At 42.6% G+C, this 13,967-nt stretch overlaps 1 protein-coding gene across 1 annotated transcript in view; it reads left to right on the forward strand.

Moving 5' to 3' along the window:
* myo6a (myosin VIa) overlaps positions 1–13,856 on the forward strand; it is an 83,840-nt gene extending 69,984 nt beyond the window's left edge. Inside the window, exons 30-34 of the mRNA XM_048250429.1 lie at positions 234–272; positions 1,732–1,838; positions 3,335–3,466; positions 10,339–10,557; positions 11,212–13,856. Coding sequence (XP_048106386.1) covers positions 234–272; positions 1,732–1,838; positions 3,335–3,466; positions 10,339–10,557; positions 11,212–11,411 — 697 coding nt within the window. The 3' untranslated portion in view covers positions 11,412–13,856. The remainder of the gene's footprint in view (positions 1–233; positions 273–1,731; positions 1,839–3,334; positions 3,467–10,338; positions 10,558–11,211) is intronic.
* The last annotated feature ends 111 nt before the right edge of the window (positions 13,857–13,967 follow it).

Raw genomic sequence — 13,967 nt, forward strand, 5'->3', positions numbered from 1 at the left:
CTCACACACACACAAACGCACACAAACGCACTCTCTCCCTCACACACACACTCATTTCAGATTCACATCACATCAGAGACACATTTGCCACATAAACACACTCAGACTCCCAGACAAGCAGAGTGATGGTGTAAAGGCAAACTGTATGCAGATCTTGATGATGAAGTAGCATAATCCTGGCAGTGTGTCACTAAGATGACTAATCTGTCCTCTGGGCTCACCATTTTCTATAGGGAAGAAATGGCCAAGGAAATGTCTGATCTTCTCTCTCGGTGGGTAGTGACATTCAACTTACCTTCAAGCAAGAATGGGCTTAAAAGAATCAGTGGAAAATCACCAATAAATGGAATGACTAAGAAAACAAATCATTTTGAAATATCAAGCTATTATTCATCTTCCTGATCTTGGATTAATTCCTTGTAATTTGTTTTAATTTAGTTGGAATTGAAACTGCTGTGAATTTGCATGACTAGATGATCTGTGACTAGTTGTCAATCAGACGGAACATGTGACTTGTCTCGCAAGTGAAACCTTTTCATATTCATTCAAGCATCCGCTTAATTTAATCCACAATCCAAGGTATGAGCGTAGCAAGTTTTCAATGGAAGAAATAACTGCCTGTAAATCCTCTTCTGGGAGCAAGCGTGTGGAATCCACTCTCCATTTCATGGCTAAGAGCCTTAACTGACCCTCTCTCTCCCTCCTGGTGGAGAGCTGCCACCTCCTGTACGGATCCTCCAGGGCTGGCTGTAGACAGCGGTGTTTAGTATAGTGTGGAATGGATGTGAATGGGAAACATCCAGAAGAGCATGTGCCGCGCCAGCTAATGCAGAGCCTGCTAATCCTGTGAGCAGAATTTGATGTATAATTGGCTCTGCCGGCCAACCAAGAAGCCACACACACACACACACACACACACACACACACACACACACACACACACACACACACACACACATCCCCCCCATGGCACATGGGACGGCGAGAGGGAGTCCGAACAGCATGTGACCACTCGGCCAGCCGGCCTCTCAAGGTCAACCAGTGTGGCACGCTCCCTGCAGCGCTGTGGAATTACCCTATTGCACTTACTGTAGGCTAGGCAGAGAGCTGACCGTCCACGGGAGGCCATGGCCAGCCAATGGGATTAGAGAACGTGAAGCCCCTGAGTTCACACCGGCCCCGCCTCAGGGGGAGTGGCCAATCAGTAGGTGGGCAGGCTGGACCGAGGTGGGATGGGCCGGTCAGAGCTAAGAGGGCCAAAGGAGGCGAAGGTGGAAAAGGTGTGTGTTTGTGTTGCGGAACAGTGAGGGCATGTTTACAGATAGGGTTAAAATGAGAGTACTGGCAAATGCACATTCAGCAGTCCTCGTGGGACCATAACTATTTATTTATAGACAAGTCAGAAGTGACTACTACAAATTCTCTTTAGTCATCAACTGGTCTAATTCTTATGGGATTTTTAAGAAATGTATCCGCAAATCTATTCCAGTCTAATCCATATCTCTGAGGTTATACTGTAGTTTATTCATTTTGTGTCAAAAAGGCGGGTTCCCTCATTAACCACTTCTTTTCTCCTGAAACCATGCGTACCCTCCTTTCTCTAATCCTTTGTCTTCAGAAATCACTAATATGTGATGCTGTCTAATGCTGACCCCCCCAACATGAAATGTATCTGAGTAAACGTCTGCGTCTGCTCTGTGTTGGCTTTGTTTTGATTTGCCCTCATCACAGGGGTCCCCAGGTGCAGGCCAACAAGGCTGCCGCCGCCAGCACCAAGAAGTACGAGCTGAGCAAATGGAAGTACGCTGAGCTACGAGACGCCATCAACACGTCCTGTGGTAAGATGCTTGATATCTGCCTGAGCTGAAGGTGATTTGAGCTTTCACAGTCAATGGTGGCAAGGATGGCTATTTGTTAAGTACACCCAGCAGTCATGCAAAAGGCAGCATTGGTTCCAAGGTTCCAAGTCTGGGAATATTATGGATTCTTTTGATTTTTCTAAACTTGTAAACTTTTTTTCTAAATCAATTTAATTTAATACTCAATTTGGTTTTAGTTTTTTTTTTTAATTAATTTTCAGGAAAATGTTATGCAATTCATTGAATTTTATTCTCAGATCAATAATCCACATGCACACATATAGTTTCCAGTCTACAGCACGGGTCATTTTAGATGGTGTGATTGCAGCTAAGGTTTGCCATCTTCTGAAGGTTGACTGACTCAATTTAAATATCCTGCAGAGTTCATTTTTGTGAAGCAGCAATATCAAGGGATGAAATATTCAGTGTCTTGACTTCACCATGGGCTCTGTAGCTCTGCTTTGCCCGGAACAGTCTTCTCCTATTAGTAAAAACTTTTTAAAATATAATCGTCTAAGATTGAAATAGAATTTATTATGCTCAGCCTTACTGAGCTTTACTTAGTAGGAGACCATGATATACAGTATGTAATCAGCTACATGTAATTGAATTGGATATCCTATCCCAACAGCAGTGTTGTTATTTAAAAATAAAACTTTGCCTACGGTTGTGGTAATGTGTGAAACCAACAATGTAGACTAGCTCCCTTGATTGTGAAATTACATTTATACAACTGATGAAATACAGCACCACAGAGGTTAAAAGGAAAACCTCCAGGCTATTGTAGAGGAAGAAATTAGCTGTCAATGTTTCCACGTTTCGACTAACTAACACACTGACTGGTGTGGATTTCCCTTTCTCTAGTATTCTCCATGCTAAAATAGTTTTTGCGGATCCATCCATGTTAGAATGGAATCACTAGGGATTAGGGAGCTGACTTAACATGTTTATCATTTGAATTGTGTCAGATTCTTGTCCTAATAGAAAAGCAACCAGCAAGACAAAAAATGCGTGTATGGTGTCAGGAGCAGTGTCCCTAAAGTGTGTATGGTGTCAGGGGCAGGGCTGTGAAATTGCCCTGCATTTATCTCTTTGAGAAACTAGACAGTAGTCAGCTCATTTTAGAGACTCATTTCATACTGCTCTTCCCTGGAACACTTCTCGTGTGTATTTGAACACAGTAGGACTTTAGTATAGCTTCCTGTTTTTTTTTTGTTTTTTTTACTTGCTATTATCGCTACATCGATTGTTGTTTTCGGCCACAGACCAATCATCATTTCTTAATGTTATGCTCTAAATAGCTCTGCCCTTTTCATATCTGCCTCTTGGGCCAACATTCTCTCTCTGTATTTCTTCCCCCCTTTCTCTCTCTCTCTCTCTCTCTCTCTCTCTCTCTCTCTCTCTCTCTCTCTCTCTCTCTCTCTCTCTCTCTCTCTCTCTCTCTCTCTCTCTCTCTCTGCTCTCATTCTCTACAGACATTGAGCTGTTGGCTGCCTGCAGAGAAGAGTTCCATCGCCGTCTGAAGGTATATCATGCCTGGAAATCAAAGAACAAGAAGCGCAATGCAGAAGCTGAGCCGAGGGCTCCCAAGTCCGTCACAGATTATGGTAAGGGTCTCATGAGCCAAGCTAAAGGGCTGCATTGGAGCACATGACTTTCCTATTGAGGGAAAAAATAAAACAAAACAAAAAATAAAGCTTCCCCACCCATCATCAGAGGTAGCCTACACCACTGCATACATTGAACAAAAATGTAATTACATTTTAACGGTAGAGAACAAATCAACAAAATGTGTGTGGTCAAACACAATAACGAGATTTATTCCTATGGTCTAAGTCAGGGGTTCTCAAAGTTTTGATTGGTGAGGGCCAATTCAGGAACCCAACATTGAACTGAGGGCCAATTCAGGAACCCAACATTGAACTGAGGGCCAATTCAGGAACCCAACATTGAACTGAGGGCCAATTCAGGGAACCCAACATTGAACTGAGGGCCAATTTAGGAACCCAACATTGAACTGAGGGGCCAATTCAGGAACCCAACATTGAACTGAGGGCCAATTCCAGGAAACCCAACATTGAACTGAGGGCCAATTCAGGAACCCAACATTGAACTGAGGGCCAATTCAGGAACCCAACATTGAACTGAGGGCCAATTCAGGAACCCAACATTGAACTGAGGGCCAATTCAGGAACCCAACATTGAACTGAGGGCCAATTCAGGAACCCAACATTGAACTGAGGGCCAATTCAGGAACCCAACATTGAACTGAGGGCCAATTCAGGAACCCAACATTGAACTGAGGGGCCAATTCAGGAACCCAACATTGAACTGAGGGCCAATTCAGGAACCCAACATTGAACTGAGGGCCAATTCAGGAACCCAACATTGAACTGAGGGCCAATTCAGGAACCCAACATTGAACTGAGGGCCAATTTAGGAACCCAACATTGAACTGAGGGCCAATTCAGGAACCCAACATTGAACTGAGGGGGGAGAAAAAGAAGAAGAAGAAACCTGGAAAACTCCCATTTGTATCATTTTAATGAGCAGGTTGCATCTCTACAGTTTATATTTATTACATATAACACATTTTAATTCATAACTGAGGCTAAACCTGGCAAAACTTGTGAAACTCTTAAAAAAATTGCAATGCACACACAATCCCTGGGGTTCTCTACCCTCAACAGACAAATGTGGGATATAACAGTTCTGGTTGCAGTCCATTTCAAGTACAAACTTATTTAGAACAAACAGTCTCAGTGTGCCTTGCTTCTTATCAGCATAGGCCTTATTCAGGGCCAATTCCAGCTACCAAAGCACCACAGGAAAACCTGACGGCCACTAAGCACCACTAAAGAGATTCATTCTTTTCAAAGCACACAGTACAGTTCTTCAGTTTTACAGATGTTATCAGATGTTATCGCGGGCCGCTAGAAATGTTTCCGCGGGCCGCCTTTGGCCCCTGGGCCGCACTTTGAGAACCTATGGTCTAAGTAGACTGACCAAGGGCTAATGGGCGGTGTTGTTGGGAGGGGCCTGCAGGCTAGGTATGCTATGGCTAGTGGCAAGTGCTTGCAATCCTCTCCCAAAATACTAGCAAGCTTGTCATGCTGTTGTACCAATGTGTCAGAAATGCATAGTAGTTTAGCTAAATTGGTAAAAAATAGTCATGACTTATCAGTGTTGATGGTGCACTTCGGCCTCTAACTCCCCTGTTGTTTGAGTTAGGCTACCTTGATTAATTGTAAGTGCCTTTCTCAGATCCGTTTTATCTTTGAATCACTAACAGTGAGACCAGCCAATTTATGTTTCCTTTGTAGAGCCAGGTAATATTCTGTGCTGGATTGGTGTGTTGGATTCATGCTTCTCAATATCTTCAAATATGATTTTGAATTGTTTATGCCAATTTGATTGGATAGCCGTGCTGGCCTGAATATGTTCAAGTCAGTTTTACAACTGTTGTAAGGCAAGGCAAGACAAGTCTGTGTCAGATTGAGAGCCAAAAAAAGGTAGAAGCACATTGGAATTTTGAGCACATTCTCTGGTTTTGACAAGCTGTTAGTTTGGGTCCTCAATATTACAGTTTTGTACGGTAATGTTTACGATGTCTGTCTGGCTCCGGGAGGCAACTGTCACAAAGAATAGGAGAGAGAGCTGCCAATTTGGACACTTGACCATTAAACCCCTCCCTGATCAGACCGGGGGAGTTTGTTCCAACCATTAACTGTCTCATTCTACCTTTTTCCTGTCCTCTGTCTGATGCACAATACAGTAATAATTTTATCAACAAAAAAAAAAAAAAGTTCACTGCCAGGCTACATTATTTCAATTTCTTGAGACCCAAGTTGCCATGGCAACAGAGACTCAGAAGTACAAAAAATAAAAATAATAATAACAATCATAATAAAACAATTTATTGTGATTCCTACTTTAAGTGTCAACTTAACAAAAGACCACATACATCTTCTCTTCACCAAGGTGAAGAAGCAGTGGCATGCCTGGCAGAGCATGCCAATATCCTCCATGATGTATGTGTCTACACACGTTGAACAAAGGGGGTGGGCTGCAAATGGGATCTGTGCATCTGTCAGTAATGGCCGCCTTCATGTGTGAAGAGCAGGGCATGCTTTGGGGAGGAGGGATATGCTAATAGGGTCATTAACTCGGTAATGTCCATTATATATTATATATTGTATGACGGAGCCCTGAAAATATTCACCCTGTCAATCTTTTTTAAAGGTTATTTCTCTCTTTACTCTCTTCTATTTCCACCCACAGATGTCTTCTTTTTCTTTTTTTATGTCCTGAATATAATTCTTGGTATAACTTTTGCCCATACATCTTTGAACATCTCATCATTGAAATGTCTGTTTTATGGTTGTAATTTTGCAAGTCTGATCCAAGTCTGAAGTTGATTGCTGTGTTCACTTCATTTTTGTATAAAATATTGCATTAATTTTCAGGTCATGTGCATCTTGCGAAAAAAGCATGTAAGTCTCTCTGGATAATGTGACACCACTAACAGCAGTGCTCAGCTCTGGCATTAACCATGGACTGTGGTGGGGAGCTCTTTTTTCTTACAAAGCTGTCTGGTTCTGGCATATACACTTACTCCTGAATTTTCTTTTGGTGCTGTCAGGGGCTGTGCATGGGGCAGCCGTGGCCCACTGGTTAGTACCGGACTTGTAACCGGAGGGTTGCCGGTTCGAACCTCGACCAGTAGGCACGGCTGAAGTGCCCTTGAGCAAGGCACTTAACTCCTCACTGCTCCCCGAGCGCCGCTGTTGTAGCAAGCAGCTCACTGCGCCGGGATTAGTGTGTGCTTCACCTCACTGTGTGTTCACTGTGTGCTGAGTGTGTTTCACTAATTCATGGATTGGGATAAATGCAGAGACCAAATTTCCCTCACAGGATCAAAAGAGTATATATACTATATACAGAGAATGTTTTGAAGTGGAGAACCTGAATGATCGGAATGCACCCCTTACCTTGCACTGTGTTTACAGTTCTAGTGTGTGAGATATGAAATGAAGGAAAGGAATCCATTTCTTAGGTTAGTATCAGGCTAGCAGGTGACAGTTTCTTCATTCCAGCTGGCTTGATGCCTCAAACACACTTAGACTTGCTGCACACCTACAGTACATTCCTTAGGTGAATGCCTTTCATCCACTTGATCAGCAATCACTGACAGGCATACATTTTATCCATCTAGCAATGAAGCCCCAGTTTATTTTTGGACTACAGAGAGTGTAGACATAACAATGGTGGGAGCATAGACATAACAATTCTAAAAAGCAAGGCAGATGTATATCTCTGACTACTGCCTAGAAAAAAAAGAAATGGTAATTGATTTTCTGCCAAAGCACAAAGCAAGACAGACTTTGCTTAAGGCTTTCATGAGGCAGATCTGATTGTTCACTGCGCTCTTCTTTCTCCTCTTCTCTTCTTGGTCAAAAGAGAGAAAAAAGATAATGGTCAGTCTTTTAAATAAAGTTGAGATGGACACAATGGACTTGCCAGCCAGGGAAATTGACAGTGTCAACCCGGGACACCACGGTAATGGACTTCAGTCGCTGAAAAGTCGATTGTAGTTGTAGGATAGAAGGACACAAATCAGTCATTAACACATTTGAATCATTGAATGTTGCAGTCATTAACACATTTGAATGAATGATTGATGGATGCATCGTTTAAATAAATTCAAGTAGTTTCAAGTATCAGGGCTAGTAGCACAATTTGCATTTTCTGAGTTCTCTGATGTTTACTTTGGATACAGAGTTGTTGTGATTACTGGGTAAAGAGGCCAGTAAGCTTTGGGACTTTCAGCTTTAATTATGCCTCAGGATACATTTGGACGGCTCTTTGAATCAGGAGAACAATACAAGCCTTTATAGGCCCTTACTGTTTTCATTTCATTTATTTTATGTGTAGTCAGTGTTTCATTATTCCACCTTCAGAGAGCCTCCGCCAGCCACATGTTCCCTCCAGCACTAATTTCTCAGCTCCTGAGAGCCCTGTCCACACACAGAGAAACATCCCCTCAAACGTTCACTCGCAGAGCTATAAGATCACAAAGTTAGTAAGGGAGCGGGGGGTGTTGTCCTCAAGGCTCAATTTCTATCCCGGATTGTTTGAGGGAGGGTAATTAGTGGACCGCCATGCCCAAGTGATTTCAACACACACACACACACACACACACACACATACACTGCTGGAGGGGGAGCAGGACCCGGTGGAGGCCCAGTCAAAGCTGGTGTAGGACACACTGAAGTTAACAGCAGAGTCCCATAGCATTAAGGCCATTATCATTCTGTTGAAGAAGCTCATCCTTTTCTGTTGGCTACTGTGTGCTGCAGGTGTGCTAGTGTAAAATCAAGCTTCATTACTTGGCTGTTTCCAGCTGTGTTTTCCTATCTTTTGCTCCACTTAACATGCCTCATAGAGGTGTTTGATTTATTGATTGATTTATTTTGTTTGTTTCCATGTGTATTGTCTTCTCCTTGTGCAGATTTATTTATGAGTAACACATTGCCTGACAAACTCACTCTGCTCATACCCTGCTCATGCTTTAAATTATACTGTATATTATGGTGCTTAAGACAGGTGAGTAGGTGGGAAGTTGTGCTCAGATGTGGGGCAAATGTGTACTGTATGGGGCAAATATGTACTGTATGGTGCAAATGTGTACTGTATGGGGCAAAAGTGTTAGACACCCATTAGATTTGTTGTTTTAGCAATGTTATGATGACCATATATTTCTCATGTATTTTATTAGGATGGATGGATAGATAGATAGATAGATAGATAGATAGATAGATAGATAGATAGATAGATAGATAGATAGATAGATAGATAGATAGATCAACCAGAAGATAGAGGGAATATAACAAAACAAAAACAATAAAAGAAAACAAATGTGCATTTCTGGTTTAGGTCTTTTGCATCCATGTGATTGGTTGTTTTTGCAGTGTTATAATGACCAATCTCGCAAGGTGGAAGCTGGAGCCGGTTGGTACTGGCACTGGTTCTGTCTCGGACACATTGGTATCAGAAGTGGGAAGGAGAGGACGACACTTTGACAGATCAAAGATCTCATTGAAAAGCTACAGCTGGAATTCAATTCAATTGAATTTTATTTGTAAGGGACAGTGTGAAATTAAAACATACATGTAACCATTTGATGCATTGCACCAGACTTGGCCTTCGGCTAATTTACATCTGCTGTCCCACAAGAGTATATTGCTCACCTAAAGTGGAATAAGAATGGCCATTTCTATTCAAAGAACCTTAATTAGGCAAGCTGACACTGTATTACCACCTGGGAATACAATGAAGAGGGTCACTGGAGATTACTTTTCAGTACAGAACTTTTCAGATGGCTCCTCCACTTTGCGCCCTGCCAAAATACTCTTGACACCGCAGCGACAGTTTTAGGGTGAGCCACAGTCAAGTAAGCATCTGATGTCGAGACCCCCATTGTAGCTGTATCTACCAGCAGCTTCTGGCAGGCCAGACAGGGGTGGAGAAAGAAAGCTCCATCAACAGCTTCCCCCTTGGGTGATTGATTATAACACTGTTAAAACAACAAATCTAATGGAAACTTGAGACTAAAGGATGAAATTGACATTTTATGTGTATTTTTAAAAGGCCTAAATATGGTGAACATATTTTCTGTGTTCTCTGGTCATATTCTAATTAAGAAAGTGATAAATGAACAATATGGTCATTATAGTATTGCTGAACCAAAACATGTACATGTAAGGTGCCTGAGACCTTTGCACAGTACTGGATGTTTGAATTTCTTCATCCTCTACCAGACACGCATACCTGATCTCAGCCACGTTAAAAAAAAAAGAAAAAAAACTGGCTTCACATCGCCACAGTGAATACACTTAAAATTAATAAGGCTTTCTGCCGAATTTCATGTCTCGCTGCCAGACATTCGTGTGCCAGATCTTCAATCAGCATGGTGTTAAGAACAGCCAGGCAACCTGGACTTTAACACCTGTCTGGCAGCAGATCTAGTCATTTGTATTCATGTCGGAGGTGATATGGCTCAACTGACTACAGTCCCGTACCTTATAGGGATTTGAGTCCAACCCAGGTCATTTCCCTACCCCTCCCCCATCTCTCGCTCCCACTCACTGCCTGTCAGTCTCTCCACAGTCCTGTCAGATTAAAGGCATAAAAGCTCCCCCGAAATTGGACGCTTATAGCCCATTACAATCTGCTATAGTTTACAGATCATGGATGGATACATTTGCAGTATGTGCATCATCCATCTGCCATCTCCCGTCTCTATAGGAGCCTGACTGTATTCCATGTCAGTATCAGAGTATGCACATCTGAATTTGAATCTCAAGCAGCCAGAGTATGGGAACTTGACCTACAGTGGGCATTAACCCTTAATAACCCTGAGGCTCTGGTGTGGAGATCTTCCAATGTGACGCCATCTCCTGGCTTGTCCTGCCCTCAGCCCAGCAGAACCCTGCTCCACCAATCCCGGCGCGGCAGCATGAGATCGCCATGAACCGCCAGCAGCGCTACTTCCGTATCCCCTTCATCCGACCGGGCGAGCAGTACAAGGATATGCAGGGCAAGAAGAAGGGCTGGTGGTACGCCCACTTCGACGGCCCCTGGATCGCCCGACAGATGGAGCTGCACCCGGACAAGCATCCTATTCTGTTGGTGGCAGGTGAGTGTGTTTGTGTACTGTATGTGCGTGTGTGTGTCCATAATTGTAGCATTTACTGTATATGCAAGTCAGTGTATGTGTCTATGCATTTATTCTCTGTGTGTGTGTGTGTGTGTCCATAATTGTAGCATTTACTGTATATGCAAGTCAGTGTATGTGTCTATGCATTTATTCTCTGTGTGTGTGTGTGTGTGTCCATAATTGTACCATTTATATGCAAGTCAGTGTATGTGTCTTTGCATTTATTCTGTGTGTGTGTGTGTGTGTGTCTTGGTGCCTGGCTGGCACAACCCACTGATACAAATGCATACCATGTTTGTTAAAAAAATAGATACAGCTCTGGAAAAAAGTAAGGTCATATTCAAAATTAAGAGACCACTGCAAATTTGACTGTCAACTCATTTGAATGTCACTCAACAACCATAGGGTGACATCAGAAAAATGTACAGAGGTCTCTTTATTTTTTCCAGAGCTGTAGGCCTACATTTAATATTTTTATTGAGAAGGATTGCTTCTCATCTTCTAAGAGGATCTCTAGATTAATATAGATAAAAGTGCCTCTATTAACTACGTTTCTTTCTCTCTCCATCTCTCCCCCTCTGGCCCCGCCCCCTTCGTTCCACCTCCACTCCTCCTCCTGCTCCACTCTCCCAGGTAAAGACGACATGGAGATGTGTGAGCTCAGTTTAGAGGAGACAGGTCTGACACGGAAGCGCGGAGCAGAGATCCTGGCGCGGCAGTTTGAGGAGATCTGGGAACGCTGTGGAGGCATCCAGTATCTACGGAGCGCCATTGAGAGTCGGCAAGCAAGACCCACCTATGCCACCGCCATGCTGCAGAGCATGCTCAAGTAGAGCTATGCCTGCAAGATAAACACACACCTATATATACAATACACTTATGTATATGTATATTGTATATATGCTATATAAGTATATAGCTATATACATATACAGTACACAACAGTCACACACAAACATCATACAGACAGACACGCACACATAAAGGTCTCTTGCTAGATCAAAGGGAAGAATGCCGTTTCTAACATAGCCAGGATTCAGAAATAAATAATGGTTTGACTGGTGGGCATTCCCAGTCAAGAAAGGACTGTTTTTTTTTGTTGTTTTTTTTGTTTGTTTGTTTTTTGGTTAATTTACTGTACGTGTTTTTAATGTTGTTGGTCTTTTCAGCGTTCTGTTTGCATCATTTCGTTAATTTCATTTTGCAGTGAAACGGATGCAGAGACGTACTTGCTGATTATTTCCGTCTTGTCATGCAAACGTGACGCGCTCCTCAGTACGTCTACGACTTTGAACTACGAGGCCTTAACGACTAGTCACGACAGGGTAGTTGCTGGAGGTCGGCCGTTTTAGCGGCTCTTAACCTCCTCAAGTAGAAACGCAATATTACAGCATCCCCCTCGTCCCACTCTCACGGCAACCCTCTGCATCTGAATACAGTCTGCAGCTCGTCTCCAGCAGACGTTTTAACTGGACTCGCTTACCGATAAGCTGTTTACATGTTCGCATTTATGTCTGAAGCGTAGCGCAGTAACGGCTCTGAACTAAGGGCCGTGAGTTTCATAGGTGTAGACACGATAAGCATTCCATTCTCTACCGCAGCACTTTCTGGCTTTAGCCTGTGCAGTGTGTGTGCATCTGACTCCAACGGTTGAAGTAGTGCTCGTTGACCTGTGAACCTCCCGTCTGCTTCCTCCACTGCTTTGGCCTTACTGCGTAAACATATACTGTATGTTTCGTTCAAATTTTGCACATATTCTGTTAAGCAGTTAATAATAATAAGGACGACGATGATTATTAATAATATTAATGATTACAATAATGCACTGAACAAGCAATGGATTCCGATTCTCGTTTTTTCTTGTACATTTGAACAATGACCTCTGAAGAGATTACACATAGAGAGATATCCCAACAGGGTTTAGCGTCATTAAAAAAAAATACAAGACTATATATTTTTCTGAGCATCTTTTGTACCAACGGTCCCCAAACTATTCTGAGTAGCGGCTTCTTTAAGGCTTCACCCCGAACTGAATGTACAAGGCTTCGGCATATCTCCTTTCCCATGATGACAGGTCTAATAATAGCAACAGGCGAATGAGCAAGAACATCTTAGATGGGATTTTTTTAGTGACCTTTTTCTAAACTTCTCCTAGAAGCACCCAAGTCCTCTTTGCACTGAGTTCTGGCAAACAGGATCTCTACACTGAAATGCACTGTGGTCTTTTATCTGCAAGCAAAGCACATGCATCTTCTTATGGACCGCATTCAAAATAATGTGACATGTAAAATCCATCATGGATATATGTGAAAAAATACCATTCCTTAATGTAAAACCAATCAACAGTGATGTGGGTGATTTGGTGTATGCAGTAACACACCTTGTTAGACCAAATGTGTGTACATGTCAATGTGCTGTCACTGACCTATGATCGGTCATTTGCAAAAAAAAATGCAGTGTGTTTTTTTGTGTGTGAATGGTGCATGTCACTACAAACATCACAGTGTACTCCCAATCCCAAACTTAAATATTATTATGCATTTCATCCAAATGCAATTGCATACAGTGCATCCATAAATATTTTATATACGAGTATGACACATGCAAAAATGTCATGTTTCTATAGAATTGTACAAATGTATTTTCGTGATTTAAGGGTGTGGGCTTTTCACTATGTTCCCTGTAAGACTCCAAAGTTCTTTTGTATGTGCTGTAAAGAGTGCTCCCGAGGGAACGATAGCTAAGAGATACTTCATGACCTTCCTCTCGCTCCTTCCTCAGACTGGAACTAGTGTCCTCAGGTAAGGCTGATTGTGACTGCTTGGGTTTGCAGTAACCTTTCTGTTTCCTGCGTTATTCCTTTCACTCGTTTGGTGAATCGACTCTCGGGTCAGGTCGTGGCTACTCTTACCCAAAGTGTAATGCGGAAAGCTGGCAGACTAATGCCGCTGTGCGTTAAAGGGGTTTGGCAGCTCAGTGTCGTGACCCAGTGTCTCTCCAGCCTAGCTGTGGGCACATCCCTATCTGTCCTCTTGTGTACTAGACAAACGGCAGCCGAGATCCCGAGTGAAGGACTTGTATGTGACTTGAGCACTGAAGGTGTGACTGCTGTCGATTCTACTGGGTTAGCTTATGGGGTGCAGTAACTGAAGGGGCTTGTGATATGCACTGTAAACCCACTCGTCTTTCACAATCATCCTTGATTCTGCCTTTTCACAGTCTTTTCTAATTGTGATCTCTAACCTTATGAAATAAATGCATTCCCTGTTTCACTTTAAGACTCATCTCTTTTTTTTTTCAAGAATTTAATATGGACTTGCTTTTACCTAAGTGACACTGCAGATCTGGTTTTTGAAGTAATACTTGAATTTAAAAGGCTCTTTGTACTG

The sequence above is a fragment of the Alosa alosa genome, chromosome 8 (genome assembly GCF_017589495.1).
Source record: "Alosa alosa isolate M-15738 ecotype Scorff River chromosome 8, AALO_Geno_1.1, whole genome shotgun sequence".
Classification (NCBI taxonomy): domain Eukaryota; kingdom Metazoa; phylum Chordata; class Actinopteri; order Clupeiformes; family Clupeidae; genus Alosa; species Alosa alosa.